The 15,719-nt window shown below is 40.2% G+C and overlaps 1 protein-coding gene across 1 annotated transcript in view; it reads right to left on the bottom strand.

Annotated features, from left to right (window-relative positions):
- The window catches only part of pard6b (par-6 partitioning defective 6 homolog beta (C. elegans)), a 37,572-nt gene that overhangs the window by 18,872 nt on the left and 2,981 nt on the right, over nucleotides 1-15,719 (bottom strand). The window contains exon 2 of the mRNA XM_055013156.1: nucleotides 15,495-15,717. Within this exon, the coding sequence (XP_054869131.1) occupies nucleotides 15,495-15,717 (223 nt within the window). The remainder of the gene's footprint in view (nucleotides 1-15,494; nucleotides 15,718-15,719) is intronic.

Raw genomic sequence — 15,719 nt, forward strand, 5'->3', positions numbered from 1 at the left:
ACTTCCTCCTTCCTGCTCAACCTCTCCCTTTCTCAGCATGAGTCTCTTGGTCTTGCAGATTCTTGCCTTTCTGACTCAGTTTTTCTTTCTTTTTTTTTTTTTTTTTTACTGTAGCTGTCAATTCACTCAATGCTGCAGCTTTTAAAGACACTGGTGCTCCTAGTACAGGAAAATCAAGCCACCATTGGGTCTTGTGGTTTGAGGAATCAGGTTTGGGATGTAGAAACTAGTTTTGAAACAAAGGATGGTGACTGGGACTGGTAAGACTAGTATGGAGAGTCAGTAACCAGCATGAAGACTGGACTGGTCATGGTGGGACTACAGCTGGTGCAGAGGGTAGCTAGAAGCAGGGATGTTTCTTGGAGGTTGGGGCTGGATCTGAGGTTACTTGGAGATGTCGGTTGCAGTACCAGGTTACAAGAAGGAGTCTGGATCAAAATGGCTACATCCTCGACCTCAAATTGCAGATTCTTGCCTTTCTGACTCAGTTTTGCGTTCTCCTTCACTGTACTTGTCAATCCTGTCAATGCTGTAGCTTTTAAAGATACTGGTGCTACTAGTACAGACAAACCAAGCCACCTGTAGTTTGGGGAATCAGGTTTGGGATGTAGAAACTAGTTTGGAAACAAAGGAGGGTGACCGGGACTGGTAAGACTAGTATGAATCCAGATTGGAACTACTGATAAGAGTCAGTAACCAGCATGTAGACTGGACTGGTCATGGTGGGACTACAGCTGGTGCAGAGGGTAGCTGGGAGCAGGGATGTTTCTTAGGGGTTGAGGGTGGATCTGAGTTTACTTGGAGATGTTGGTTGCGGTACCAGGTTACAGGAAAGAGTCTGGATCGAGGCGGCTACATCTGATAAACTGTGCCTGCCTTCATGAGGTGAAGGAAGAAGATGGACAAGACATTTGGGAGGAAGGAGGAGAAGCTCTACGGACTGCTTGAACCAAGTCCAGCCTCACAAACCTGTCGCCCATACGTCTGAATAGGGACTTTAATGGGGAGGGATGGGACGAGGGACAGTGTGAGGGACCCTCTTCTGGGTCTTCCCTGATCTCTGCAACTGGCTCTGGAAGACAACACAGTCAACCTGGAGTTAGATCTGCCCACTGAGACAAACTTTTCATAGCTAAGATGAACTTTTCAAATTTCAGATTTGATTTGAAAGTGTCAAACTGAATTCAAATCCATTCTCGCACGGTCGAAGGACTGAAGATCTCCCTCTATCACTGATATCGGAATCAGGTTGGAAAAGGATTTTTTTTTTACAGTCAGCAGGTGCAGGAAATTACAACTGTAAATGCAATTACAGTGACGAATAACCCTTTCAGTGTACATATTTTCACAAAAGATGAAAAAGTGCTAACCTGTCCTTTACCATTATCAGTTTTTATAGCTTTGAAAGTGTAAAGACTCTTAATATGAAGAGATAAAGAGAAAATAAAGCACAAACAGCGACAGTAGTTAGGCAACAGCTGCATGTCAGAGCCTGCTGACTTTGGTGTGCAGCTAGCAAGGGCAAATATGCTGGAATGTTGTGCTGAAAGAAATTCACAGATAAGCATATCAGTTATCATTCTTCATATCAAGATCTCTGTAGCACCGAGCTCAGGAGACAGAAAGAAGGCCTTTTAATTAAACTCCAGCAAGAAATGCATCTGCCTGCTCTGAAGTGAAAGTAGAAATGTTATCAAATTATGTATTCTGATGCATCTCCACGTTTGCTTGGAAACCAACTCGAGTCTTTGGAGATTTTCATCTGTTTGAACATCTTCCATCGGTGATTTTCATCTTGAAATGAAAATAACTGGCTTCAGAGTCCTGACTTTATCTGGAAAAATCGTCTAACAGCACTTTAAAAATCAATGGCAGGAACTAAAATGTCAAAAACGAGGCTCTTTGCTTCAACTCTTCAACGAGAATTTCTATAACGATATTAGAGTAGCTGACTTCATGTTCAGCTCTCACACATTTATCTGACACAAACGTTCGGTTTCTTAGCTGCATTGGTCCAATGCACAGCTTCCTTCTTGAGATTGATCAGTTTGTCTCCTCGTCTCCTACAATTATCTCTGCTGTTCTTCTCTGTTTTCTTAATCTTCCACTATTCTGTCACTTCTATTATCCAGAAAGGCACAGATCATAAGGTATTATTAGTTACTGTTTTTCCAGACACTGTTTCAGAGTAATCTGTGGCTGCCCACTAACCTAGCTGTTAGCTGTTAGCGTAATCATAGCTGCTGTAAAAGTGACTAATGTCCTGATGTGAGGAGACGGCTAGAGTGGCGTATCTGTCAGTTAGAGCAGAGTGTTTAAACTAATCTTACTTTAGAAAGATCCAGTTAGCGTTATTCACTGGCTAAGAGGAACAGCAGACCTAGTAGTGACAGTTTTAGCCTTGCACCGTCGACAAAATAAGTTCCAGTTACGGCAATTGTTTCATGTGTAACAGGGAAACGAGGCATGTTTGAATACGACTCCAGTGTTTATTAAACTTTAAGCAGTCTTACCTTCCCAACATAACTCTAATTCACCATAGAAGCTGCAGCCCGTAAATGTGCTCATCTGTCTCTCTGTGTAAACAATAGCTTTTAGTGACTGGCTGTAACTTGTGACCTGTAACCAATCAGACAGAGCTGTGAGCGACTACAGAGGGAGCTGGACTGCATCAGAACCAAAGTAGCACTTGGCGGATTTCTGTGAAGATCGGCGTTGGTTTGTCTGTCTGTTAGCAACATTACTCAAACACAGATTAACGGATTTGGAACAAATTTTCAGAGAAGGTCAGAAATGACACAAGGACCAACTGATTAGATTTTGGCAGTGATGCAGCTTATAGTCTGGATCCACGGATTTGATAAAGTTTTCTGTATCATTGCAAGATAGCGGCATGGCGTCACTGTAACCATGACAACAAGTGAACACTACGTCATCTGCCTGCTGATGATCACATGATTATGATCCTATTACAAATCCACTGCTGCGGACTTGTCAGGACTTATCCATCAGAAATCATACAAGGAATGAGCAGCCTTGGCGGAGTACTGCACTTTCTGAGTGCTTTTCTAGTTGTTGCTTAGGAACCAAAACTTTTGTTCTGCATAGTATTTTGGCCACATTTTGAGGATTTCACATGTTTTCTGACCTGCAAAGTTTTAGAATTCCACCCTTGAAAAAACATCTTACCAGGAGAGCCATTATAAGGGTTCAGTACCTCCATAGTTATAACTCCCACAGAAGTGAACTTTGGCGAGACCACCGACAAAACTGTGTTCAACAGATCTAGATGACTGATTGTCTCTAGTATGGGCCATATTTCTGATTATTGCCATTTAAAAATGGAGAACAAGTGCAAAATTTGCTATTAATGGTGGTACTGGCACCGCAAAAAGTTCCTGTAACTGCATATATATGGATGGATCCATATATCCTACAAAAAATAGTCGAGGTTGACGTTTCAACAATGTTTGAGGCTCTAACATCTGTAGAATTTGATGCTAATCTTCCAATTTTTTTGCAACTTTGGTCATAATGGTGATGTGGACTCATTGGTAGGAAACAGAAACTTGTGTGCATAGGGGTCTATATGTTTGTGTTATCCGTCATAAATTATACAAAGAACAATTGATTAAGTTGTGGGGGTGTTTCCGAGTTCCATCAATTCCCACTGTCTGCTACATATTTAGATCACTGGATTCTTTATCCGTACTGTGCTCTCTATTTTTCAAGCTGTTTTAGCGATAATCTGCCAAAGAAAATAACAATACCAACAATCTAAAAAACGCCAAATATCTGCTTTGCTAATCAGTTGATGCCTAGTTTGTAGTATTTTACTGCCAGCTTCCTCTTCAATTCCTTCTCCTAATCAAAAAGGCAGTTTCTCCCTCCTTCATATTACTCATGCAGTGTTTTTTTTTCCCGAGCTGCCCGTTGCCTTCGCTCCTTCCATCCATTTAGCTTCTTCAACCAACTCTGAGCTGAGAAATCCTGACAGACTATAACCCACAGCCTGGACGCCCTCCCTTCACTCTTTCTCTGTCCAGTCCCATCTTCTTACGGCCTGCACACAGTCTCATTCAGTCAGGTTTAAAAGGGTACAAAGTAGGGTTGTTGGCTCGCCTCTCGTATTTTTTAAACGTCCTCTGTCTCTCTCTGCTTTCTTTTCCTCGTTCTTCACCACCTCCTGGCCGGCTCTGGAGCTCAGGGTCCAGTCTGGCCTGCTGTCCTGTCTAATCTACCCAGCAGACGTGATCAGAGGCTGGCCACATTCCACCCAAAATGCCCCCCTTCCATTCCTCCCTTCTTCCTCCCTCTTTTTATTTCTCTCTCTCTCTCTCCCACCCTCCCCAGCTTGGGCCTCACTCTGCATTCCTCCCTCACTAATACTATTCCCACTATCCTCCTCCCTCCCTCCCTACCTCTTGTTGCATTCCTATCACACTTACACTACTCCCTCTCGTCTCTAATTACATGCCATGCCTAAACAATGCCTTATACATTACTCCCCTCTTTAGCACTGTTTACTCTCTCTCCCTTTCATCCCCTTTTATTAGGCCTAAGATACATCTTCCACTTCCAAGCATTCTTCCTCAAGAGCGCCATCGTTCCTTCACTCATTACGTTCAGCATCCCAGGGAATAATTCATGCTCTGTGGAAAACTTGAGATCAAAAGCAGATTTCACATATTGTGATCCATGGGGGAATAAAGCATCCTTTACACCTGCCAGCATGTCTCCCTTGTTTTAATCCTTTCATCTCAATGCCCCTGAATTAATGCCTTTACATGCTGTGGCGTTTTTGTCACTCCCTTCCATTACTTAACAGATTCAGGGCATTGCTTATCAGAGATACCGCCTGGCATACTGGGTGGGTAGACTTTTGTCCGTGTACTTTCACGCTGTACAGTCCCTTTCCTCTGGCTGAATGACTCATGCACTGGTTACTAATTGCTAAGGCAGTCCCTGTTGGGATATACAAATACAAGCATTCCTGTCCCTCTCCATACCTTTACCCCCCACCTTACTGCCTGAGAGTTATGAGCTGTTCAGGACTTAAACTACATGAGCGACGTCACTGAAAATACACACACCCTGAGAGCAACGGCATGACAGCCTGGAAACTCTTAAAGTGGCCTGTATACAAACACAAAGGATGTTCTGGATGACTGATACGAGCAAATATGGTGATGTAGGAAAAATCTCACCTGACAACCAAGTTTACAACCAATTAAATACGAACTTGGGCGTGTCTCAGTTTCTCTACTGTCAGTTTTGCTTTGACTAGAAACTATATCTGGGATTTAGTTTGTATTTATTCTGATTCAGATAGTTTCTCTGGTGCATAAACTTCTTGAAGAACCTACAACATATTTGATATGACATACACTACCATTCAAAAGTTTGGGGTCACTTAGAAATGTCTTTATGTTTGAAAGAAAAGCAGTTTTTTTCAATGAAGATAACATTAAATGAATGATAAATCCAGTCTAGACATTGTTAATGTGGTAAATGACTATTCTAGCTGGAAACAGCTGATTTTTAATGGAATATCTCCATAGGGGTACAGAGGAACATTTCCAGCAACCATCACTCCTGTGTTCTAATGCTACATTGTGTTAGCTGATGATGTTGAAAGGCTAATTGATTAGAAAACCCTTGTGCAGTTTCTCAATGGCTTGGAGCTTTCAAAGGTCAAGGACTTTCAAAATGAAATATTAATTAAGCCTATTACAATCAAAGAAGTCAATGTTGCTATTTCTAAATTGAAATCAGGAAAATCCCCTGGATCAGATGGGTACACGGGCGAGTGGTATAAATGCCTAAAATCAAGCCTTTCAACATTGTTATTAAGAACTTTCAATTGGGTCTTGCGGACAGGTGAGACACCTCCCTCCTGGCATGAGGCAGTCATTTCGGTTATTCCTAAAGAAAATAAAGACAAACAGGAGTGTGGAAATTACAGGCCTATAAGTGTCCTTAATGTGGACTACAAATTGTTTACTTCTATCCTGGCATGTCGACTGGACAACATTCTACCAGATATTATAAATTTAGATCAGACCGGATTTATACAACAGAGGCAGACAATGGACAATATCAGGAGGACTTTGCATATTGCAGATCATGCTAGACAGGGAAAAAATTGCGCTTTAATAGTGGGTCTCGATGCAGAAAAGGCCTTTGATTCTGTTAGGTGGCTTTTTCTCTACAAAATAATGGATAAATTTGCATTTCATAGTACGTTTATAAAAGTGATTCAGTCCCTATATTCAAAACCAACAGCCAGAATGAAAGTCAATGGTGAGCTCTCAGACTCCTTTATATTGGAAAGAGGAAGTAGACAGGGTTGCCCATTATCGCCACTCTTATTTACATTATTTATTGAGCCTCTTGGACAATTATTAAGGTAAAGTACCCAAATAAAAGGAATTACGGTGGCCGGATCGAACACAAGGTGGCAATGTTTGCCGACGATGTGTTGGTTTACCTGGAGGAACCAGAGAAATCGTTCAATGGCCTGATGACTCTACTAAAAGAGCTTGGAAATTTGTCAGGCTATAAGCTTAATATTTCAAAAACACAAGTTATGACACTAAATTTCACCGCCTCGACAGATTTGCAAAATGGATATAGTTTAAGCTGGGAATCTCAGGAAATAAAATACCTAGGTGTAACAGTGACCAAAGATCTAACAAAGCTTCTACAAGCAAATTATGAGCCATTGTCATTGAAGATTACGGAAGACTTGCACAGGTGGAGCCTTATCCCCTTTTTAAGTCTAACCTCCAGAGTAAACACTATCAAAATGTCAGTCCTCCCCAAGCTACTGTATTTATTTAGAACACTTCCAATAGAAGTTCCAGAGGGACAGTTTGGGGAATGGGACAAGCAGATATCAAGGTTTATTTGGCAGGGAAAGAGACCACGAATTAGATTTGGTACAATGCAACTGAAGAAAGAACAGGGGGGATTGGCCCTCCCCTGCCTGAAATACTACTATTATGCATCCCAGTTAATACCACTTATTCTCTGGTGCAATGAAGAGTATAGGTCAAAGTGGAAGGAATTAGAAATTAAAACGGTAAATAAATTTCCCTTGCAAGCAGTGATAAGGGACAGAACTTTAGGGTTGCGTGTGGAAGAGTCTGGAAACTGTTGGATAAATTTTACATTAAAAATTTGGAATAAGGTTGTCAATTTAACAAAAATCCAGAGGATGTTAAATTTCTTTAGATGGTGCGCATTTGACTCTGAATTTCTTCCTAACAGGAGAGATTTTACCTTTAAATCCTGGGTAGAAAAGGGTCTTACAACCTATTTGTCATTTACCAAAAATGATGTGTTTTTAAGTTTCCAGACACTTCAAAACAAACATGACTTAAGAAAAAACAACTTTTATAGATATCTCCAAGTCAGACATAGTTTTATTTCAAAATGCAATACTTCAAATTTTTCAGAGTCTGATAAGGCATTCTATAAAATACTGAAATTGGCTAACGGTTCGTTGACTAGCAAAATGATTTCCAGACTATATAATGCTCTTTTCACTACAGATAAAAGTAAAACACTGTATGTCAAACATAAGTGGGAGAGAGAGGCTGATATTATTATCTCAGAGAATCAGTGGGAGGAAGTTTTCTCATTTCAGTGGTCTTCAACTAATTCCTTATTCTGGCGAGAGCATTGTTGGAAGAATGTGGTTAGATACTTTAAGAGCCCTATACAGGGTAAATATGTTACTGCACCAATGTGTTGGAGATCGTGCAGCTCTCAGGAGGCTAACCATTATCATATATTTTGGGCTTGCCCTAAATTAAATACATATTGGAAAAAGATACATAGAACACTTAACTGTGTATTTGGAACTGATATACCATTTAACTTTGATAACCTTTATTTGGGCTACTCTAATTATTTGGATCGGAGAAGTGATAAAAAATTGTTACAAGGCCTTCTGGCGGCAAGTAAAAAAAATATTACAAAAAAGTGGCTGACTCCAACAGCTCCATCTCTTAATGGTTGGATTGATATAATTTTTTGAAATCTTTAAAATGGAGAAACTGACTTATACACTACATCTAAAAAAACCCAATTCTATATTATTTGGAAAAAATGGATTACTTATATAACCCCAATGAGAGCGGATTTTTGATGACTTCTCTAAGTCGCATAAGTGCTTCCGTATAACATCACTCCATATATGAATTTTTAGGCTGTAAACTCCCCCTCATCTGTACAAAGTTTGTACGTATGCTGGTTCTTTTGTTTTTTGTTTTTGTTTTTTTCTTTCTTCTTCCTTTTGTATAAGGGGCCCTGTGAGCGAAATGTACCAAATACAATACTATAAGTAAAAGATGCCCAAAAATGTATATAAAAGGAAAGTCTGCATAAAGAGTGAATTGGTAACTGTAAACATGTGCTCTTTCCAAATAAAAATCAAATGTAAAAAAAAAAAAAAGAAAACCCTTGTGCAGTTATGTTAGCACATGAATAAAAGTGTGAGTTTTCATGGAAAACATGAAATTGTCTGGCTGACCCCAAACGTTTGAATGCTAGTGTATCTAAATAACCAATAAAAACATTACACTGGGCATGTCTAACAGTTTCGCTTCATTTAGAAGCTATACCTGGGATTTAGTTCATATTTTTCTGATTCAGATGGTTTCTCTGGCACATAAACATCTTAAAGTAGTTACAACTATTAGACACGTCTAAATCACTTCAGTCAGTTTAATCTGATTGAGCTGCTTCACGAGGTTTCCTCTCATAAACCATAAACAAAGTAGCTACAACACATCCGATACTGGGTCCAACATATAAACAACCAATCAAACATTAACCTATACTATACCTGGGAGTCAGCTTTACTCATTCTGATTCAGGTGGTTTACAAGGTGTCGATGGCACGTGCACTTCTCAATGTAGCTATAAGACTTTCTGCAACCCAGGTAAAATGGGACCCTCTGAAATAGTTTTTGTTGGCCATCAAGTTGCTCCGTTTGTATTGGACAGTTAAGCTGTGAGTCGATGTGAGCAAACCAATGGTAGCACACCTTGGCCCCACCTACACCTGCACAGCTGAATTACTGCATGCATGCAGTGAGCGAGAGCAAGCCCAGAAAGACTGCATAGCCAAGCTGGACAACTAACCACTGCATTTTCAACCCTGTAGAAGATTGAACCTGGACTTGTCAGGACAGCCTCTATGTGACGAGCTGGTGGACGGACGGTGAGGCACGCAATTCAAAACAGCTGCTGGACAATGCCAGAGTTGCATTTTAAATCCTGTTGTAATAACCATTTTTTCTTTACCAGTTTATCAAAACAGGTCAAGTGTTTTTGTGTGGACTGATGATGGCGAGCTAGTCAACGCTGGAAATTTTGGTTCAGTGCAGGTCTCAAACCCTTGTTGCAGTACTTCTTTAACGGTAGGAGCATGCATGCTGTGCCAACAGTTCTCCCTCTATTGTTAAGTTTTTTCTTGAGCTTTTTTCTGCAGCTAGAAGATCTCCAGTTCACGTCCCGGCCTACTCGGGATCTTTCTGCATGGAGTTTGCATGTTCTCCCTGTGCATGCGTGGGTTTTCTCCGGGTACTCCGGCTTCCTCCCACAGTCCAAAAACATGCTGAGGTTAATTGATTATTCTAAATTGCCCGTAGGTGTGAATGCGAGTGTGATTGTTTGTCTCTATATGTAGCCCTGCGACAGACTGGTGACCTGTCCAGATGTCCCCTGCCTTCACCCTCAGTCAGCTGGGATAGACTCCAGCCCCCCCATGACCCTAGTGAGGATTAAGTGGTGTATAGATAATGGATGGATGGTATCTGGAGCTGAATGATTAAGCATTTTACTTTTTGATCAAATCGACAAAAGTCAGACAAAAAAAGGCGACAGAAACAAACAAGACAAAAACGACAAAAAAAACGACAAAATATTAGACAAATGACATGACACAAAAAAATAGACAAAAAAGTTACAAAGCAACAAAAAAAAGGGCAAACGACACAATCGAGACAAAAAAACTCCAAACGACACAAACAATGCTCAAAGCACAGAATAAAGCAAAACACAAAATGACAAAAATGAGACAGAACTACAAAAGCGAGAAAAACAAAGGCACAAAATGAGACAAAAGACACAAAACAAAAAAGAAAAAATTCAACAAATAAGTCACAAAGGGACGAAAAATGGGCAAATGGCAAAAATGAGAAAAAAATTACATAAATTACACAAACAAGACAAAAAATAAGAAAAGCGAGAAACAAAATGACCAAAAGTAGACAAACAACACAAGCAAGACAAAAAAACAGTAGATGACAAAGACAATGCACAAAGCAACTAATAAAGCAAAACACAAAATGACAAAAAATAAGACAAAAAACATAAGCGAGACAAAAAGGAAACATAAAACGACAAAAACATGAGACAAACAAAAAAAGTCAGACAAAAAAAACCAAAATATTATAAAAACGAGACAAATAATGGCAAAAGCAAGAAACAAAACAACAAAAAGTAGACAAACAACACAAGTGAAACAAAAAAAACCCAAAACAACAAAGACGATGCATAAACCAATGAATAAAGCAAAACACAAAATGACAAAAATAAGACCAAAACGACAAAAGCGAGAAGAAAATGACAAAAAGTGAGACAAACGACGCGAAACAAAGGACAAAAAATTAGACAAAAAAGTTACAAAGCGACAAAAAATTAGACAAAAAAGTTACAAAGCGACAAAAAAAATGGACAAACGACACAAGCGAGACCAAAAAACCTTAAACTTCAAAAACGATACACAAAACAACGAATAAAGCAAAAATATGACAAAATGAGAAAAATAAGCCAAAAAACACAAGTGAGACAAAAAGAAAACACAAAATGACAAAAACAAGAGACAAATGACAAAAAAGACAAAGCAAACTATAAAAACAACACAAAATATTACAAAAACGAGCCACAAAATGACAAAGAAACAATGAACAATCTAGTGTTTTACTTTATGATCAAAACAACTTTTCATGATCTAGAAATTATTTAAAATTTACAGTTTGCAGTTGATGTCTTCTCTGTAATTTCTACTCTTTACAAAGTCATCCCACGGGCCGGATTGGACCCTCGGACAGACCGGTTTTGGCCCACGGGCCACATGTTTGACACCCCTGTTCTAGACAGATCCTAATACAGACTTGGCTTCTGAAATGCCCGCAACGGTGCTCCCAGCATGCCTTGCAGCTCCCATCAGCCTTAAAGAGACTCCAGCTCGGTTAATGCACGTCTGAACAGGCCTCTTCAGTGGCGCCATGACAACCAGTAAACAGTGGACACCTCACTGCCAGCTCGCCAGCCATCAACACATTGTTCACAGACGGGGGGTGGGCTGCACGGGGATACCCAGAGCTGCTGAGTTGTGCTGGAGAGTGTCGAAGCAATGTTAAAAATGACTGGCACATGGCGGTTTTCCCCACACAGACGCAAACGGCAAACAATAAGACATTAATGGCCGGTCGGTGTCGTAGCGTCGATGCAGAAGCAACAACAATGTGGGCATTATTCAGGCACCAGACCACAGCGGTACAACAACATGCACTCGCAGCCTCGCATCCGTGCAACCATCTGCACACCACCGATGAATGGACAAAAACCCACAGAGCACCTATCCTGGGATATCCGTAGCCTGGATTTAGTCTTGCAAATAAAACGCAGCGCCAAAAATAACCCTAATGACACGCTTGAGCTGAACTGTGCTCAGATTAGACTTTTTTTTCTTGAAACAAGCACACAAATCACGTCAACTGAAACTGTGTGTCAGAAGTCTGTGAGCTGTTTCTATCATTTCCTAGATATCTTTGTGTTCAGATTTCACTGCCGTTTTCCGTGAAGTTGGAACAAACTTTGGCCCAGTTCTGCTCTTATGCAATAATGACCAAACTCATTACATCTGACTAATGACCACCTAAGACATTTACATAATTACTCAGCTACAGTCTCCAAGGACATAGTAGTAGTATAATGGCATTAAATCCAGCTTGTAAGGCTGATAAAGAGCTGACAGGGCTGCACCAGTGTTACTGTCCCACTGTGACTCTGTGACCCTCCACTATGACCTCCCTCTGACACCATCAAAGACTTCAACTCGTCTGATTACACGCAGGTTTTTCCCCCCAAAAAAATCCAATTTAGGTCTGGGATCATTCACGCAGATGCCATTTATCATGAGTGAAACAGTTTATCCAAAACAAAACCGTTTCTCATCCTCAGTCAGTTTGACATCGTGTTTCCAAGAGAGCTGGATTCTAAAAAATGTCAGATGCCTTCCAGATAAACTAACAGCGTTAAAAAGGCTCCAAGCTGGCCCCATAGTATTTTACTTTATGATCAAAATGACAACTCCGTCAAAAAACAACAAATACAAGACAAAATATTGCAAAAATGTGACACGTGACAAAAGCAAGAAGAAAAATGACAAAATATGAGGCAAACGACACGAAACAAAACAAAAAGAGACAAAAAAGCTACAAAGCAACAAAAAAAAAGGACAAACGACAAAAATGAGACCAAAAAAATGACATAAATGACACAAACAAGACTAAAAATGACAAAAGCGAGAAACAAAATCGTTTCTCATCCTCTGTCAGTTTGACATCGTGTTTCCAAGAGAGCTGGATTCTAAAAAATGTCAGATGCCTTCCAGATAAACAAACAGCGTTAAAAAGGCTCCAGGTTGGCTCCAACACGGAGAAGCCATTAACTGGCTATAGAGCCATCACCAGAGATAATAACGGATGTCTGCAGATGTACAATAAATTATCCACAAGCTGCCAATTTGCTGCATCTGCAAACTGCAGAGCCTTTTAAGCTGGGACCAACTGGTGCTTAACGGTAAGGTGAAGGGAGGGAAACAGCGGTGTCTGCAGGAGGTCGTGGCTGCGTTAATGTCTTCTGTTTTTATTCCAGCTTGTCTACAGAGCAGTGTGTGTGTGTGTGTGTGTGTGTGTGTGTGTGTGTGTGTGTGTGCGTGTGTGTGTGGATGACTGACGTGTGATGCCTGCTCGCCTGCACCGAGTCGACGGTGTTTTTTATCTGGTGTTTTTCATGTGTGTGGACGAGCAGCAGTGAGCCCAGCGTGGGGCTAGTGTCTGCAGCGTGTAATTGAAACACGGTCCCATGCAGCGCTACACAGTGACCCCACTAATCTCCTCCTGACAAAGTGGCTTAGCTTCTATAGGGTCATATGGCACAGCGAGACAGCTTAAACACAACAGAGCACGCGGCTGGCCAGGGCTGCCCCGGGCCGCCAGACCTCGGGGTCCTTCCCCCATTCAACAGGTCACACTCAGCTACTCCTAAGTTAGAACACACACAGCATCAGAGGGAGATTTTTAGATGTGTGGTCTGACAGAAACTATGACTAACACATGACAGCAGCCACCAGTACATCTCCTATTTCCTGAACAGATAGCTGAACTATTTTCGATATCATGTACAGTAAAAGCAGGACTATTAGCACAGCAGCTGTGGGTAATGATTACACCACAGCCAGTGAGGAAGTAAGAAACAACAGGAGTACTGTGTACAAACAGCGCTGAACTTGAAACCCTTATTTCCACGGCAGTCATGCAGCAAAAACACACCTCCCATGCGACTGCCTTGCTACAATGCAGGACATCCTAATTGGAAGAGCTCCCTTGGGCAGTTTGATAAATGCTGCTCTGAAAGATTTTTAAAAATAGAAAATTAAATGAATAAAAAGCAAGTAAAATGTTCTTGGTAAATCCACACTGCTGCTCAGCCAGGTTGCTAACCTTCAGCTATGTGAGACGCCAGAGGACAAAGGCAGAGGACAGAGTGGGCAAAACACAAGGCAACATGCAGCCTTTAAACCAGGGGTGTCAAACATGCGGCTCGTGGACCAAAACCGGCCCTCCAGAGGGTCCAATCTGGCCCGTGGGACGACTTTGTAAAGTGTAAAAATTACAGAGAAGACATGAACAGCAAATTGTAAATTAGTAAAACTATAAATTTAAAATAATTTCTAGACCATGACAAGTTGCATTGTTCTTTTGCCATTTTGTGTCTCATTTTTGTAATATTTTGTCTTGTTTTTGTTGTTTTTTTGTCTGACGTCATTTGTCGCATGTTTTTATCCTTTTTGTCGTTGTTTCTCACTTTTGCCATTTTTTGTCTCATTATTGCAATTTTTCTCTTGTTTTTGTCATTTTGTGTCTCATTTCTGTAATATTTTGTCTTGCTTTTGTTTTTTGTCTTTTTTTGTCTGACTTCTGTCGTTTCATGTTTTTGTCGTTTTGTTTCTCATTTCTGTCTTTGTTTTGTCTCATTTTGTTGTTTGTCCATCTTTTTTGTTGCTTTGTAACTTTTTTGTTGCTTTGTAACTTTTTTGTCTAAGTTTTTGTCTCTTTTTGTTTCATGTAGCTTCTCTAATTATTTTTTGGTGTCGTTTCGTTTCTCGTTTTTGTCATTTTGTGTCTCGACTTTGTAAAGAGTAAAAGTTACAGAGAAGATATGAACTGCAAATCGTAAATTAGTAAAACTATAAATTTAAAATAATTTCTAGACCATGACAAGTTGTTTTGATCATAAAGTAAAATACTAGATAGTTCGTCATTTTGTGTCACATTTCTGTAATATTTTGTATTGTTTTTGTTGGTTTTTTGTCTGACTTGTCATTTGTCTGATGTTTTTGTCGCTTTATGTTTCCTTTTTGTCTCGCTTGTGTTTTTTGCCTTATTTTTCTCATTTAGCTTTTTGCTTTATTCGTTGTTTTGTGTATTGCTTGTGTTGTTTTGTGTTTTTTGTCTCACTTGTGTCATTTGTCTATTTTTTATTGTTTTGTTTCTCACTGTTGCCACTTTTTGTCTCATTTTTGTTTTGTTTCGTGTTGTTTGTCTCATTTTCTGTCTTTTTGCGCCTTGTTGTTGTAATCTTTTGACTCGCTTTTGTTGTTTTGTCTTTTTTTTTGTCTGACTTTTGTCGTGTTGATCATAAAGTAAAACACTGTATGATTCAGTTCCAGATATTTGTGACTAAATTCTTTGTGCCGTTTTTGCAGATAAACTGTGATCTGTACATTTTAGTGTGTAAATAATAAACTGAGGCATAATGCCTGAACTGAACTAATTTTTCTTAAGAAATTTCTGGTTGTTCATAATGTTTTATAAAAAGATAAATCCTTAAATGTGAACATTTTTGGACTAAAAAAAAGGAAAAATTTGGATTTGTACTAATCGGCTGTTATGCTCTGATTTTACTGGTCACTTCAGATCAAACTGAATGTGGAACCTGAACTAAGATGAGTTTGACACCCCTGCTTTAAACTGAAAACCTATAATTACAAACTTGTTTAAGATCATCCAGACAAAATACATAAACGCCGTTCAAAGCCGACAACAGACCTGTGTTTGCATTTCCACTGGAAAGCAGATGTGATAGAACAGAAAGGTGTTACCCAGAAGTCTTTGCTCCGCTCTGCTTACCTTTCCTCTGCAGGAACAGCCTTAGCAGGGGGCTGGCGGTGGAGATGGCCTTGTGATAGTTGTCGTCATTGTTGATGGGCAGCAGGTCGCCGTGCACGTCGGCGTAGCCCACCAGCAGCTCCACGTTGGGGATGCGGTGCACATGTTGCAGGAGGCCGTAGAACTCATCGAAGCGGCCCGGCTTCGACCGATCCAGTGAGAACCGACGAAACTCTGCACCGAACT

This window comes from Amphiprion ocellaris, chromosome 8, assembly GCF_022539595.1.
Source record: "Amphiprion ocellaris isolate individual 3 ecotype Okinawa chromosome 8, ASM2253959v1, whole genome shotgun sequence".
NCBI classification, from domain to species: Eukaryota; Metazoa; Chordata; class Actinopteri; family Pomacentridae; genus Amphiprion; species Amphiprion ocellaris.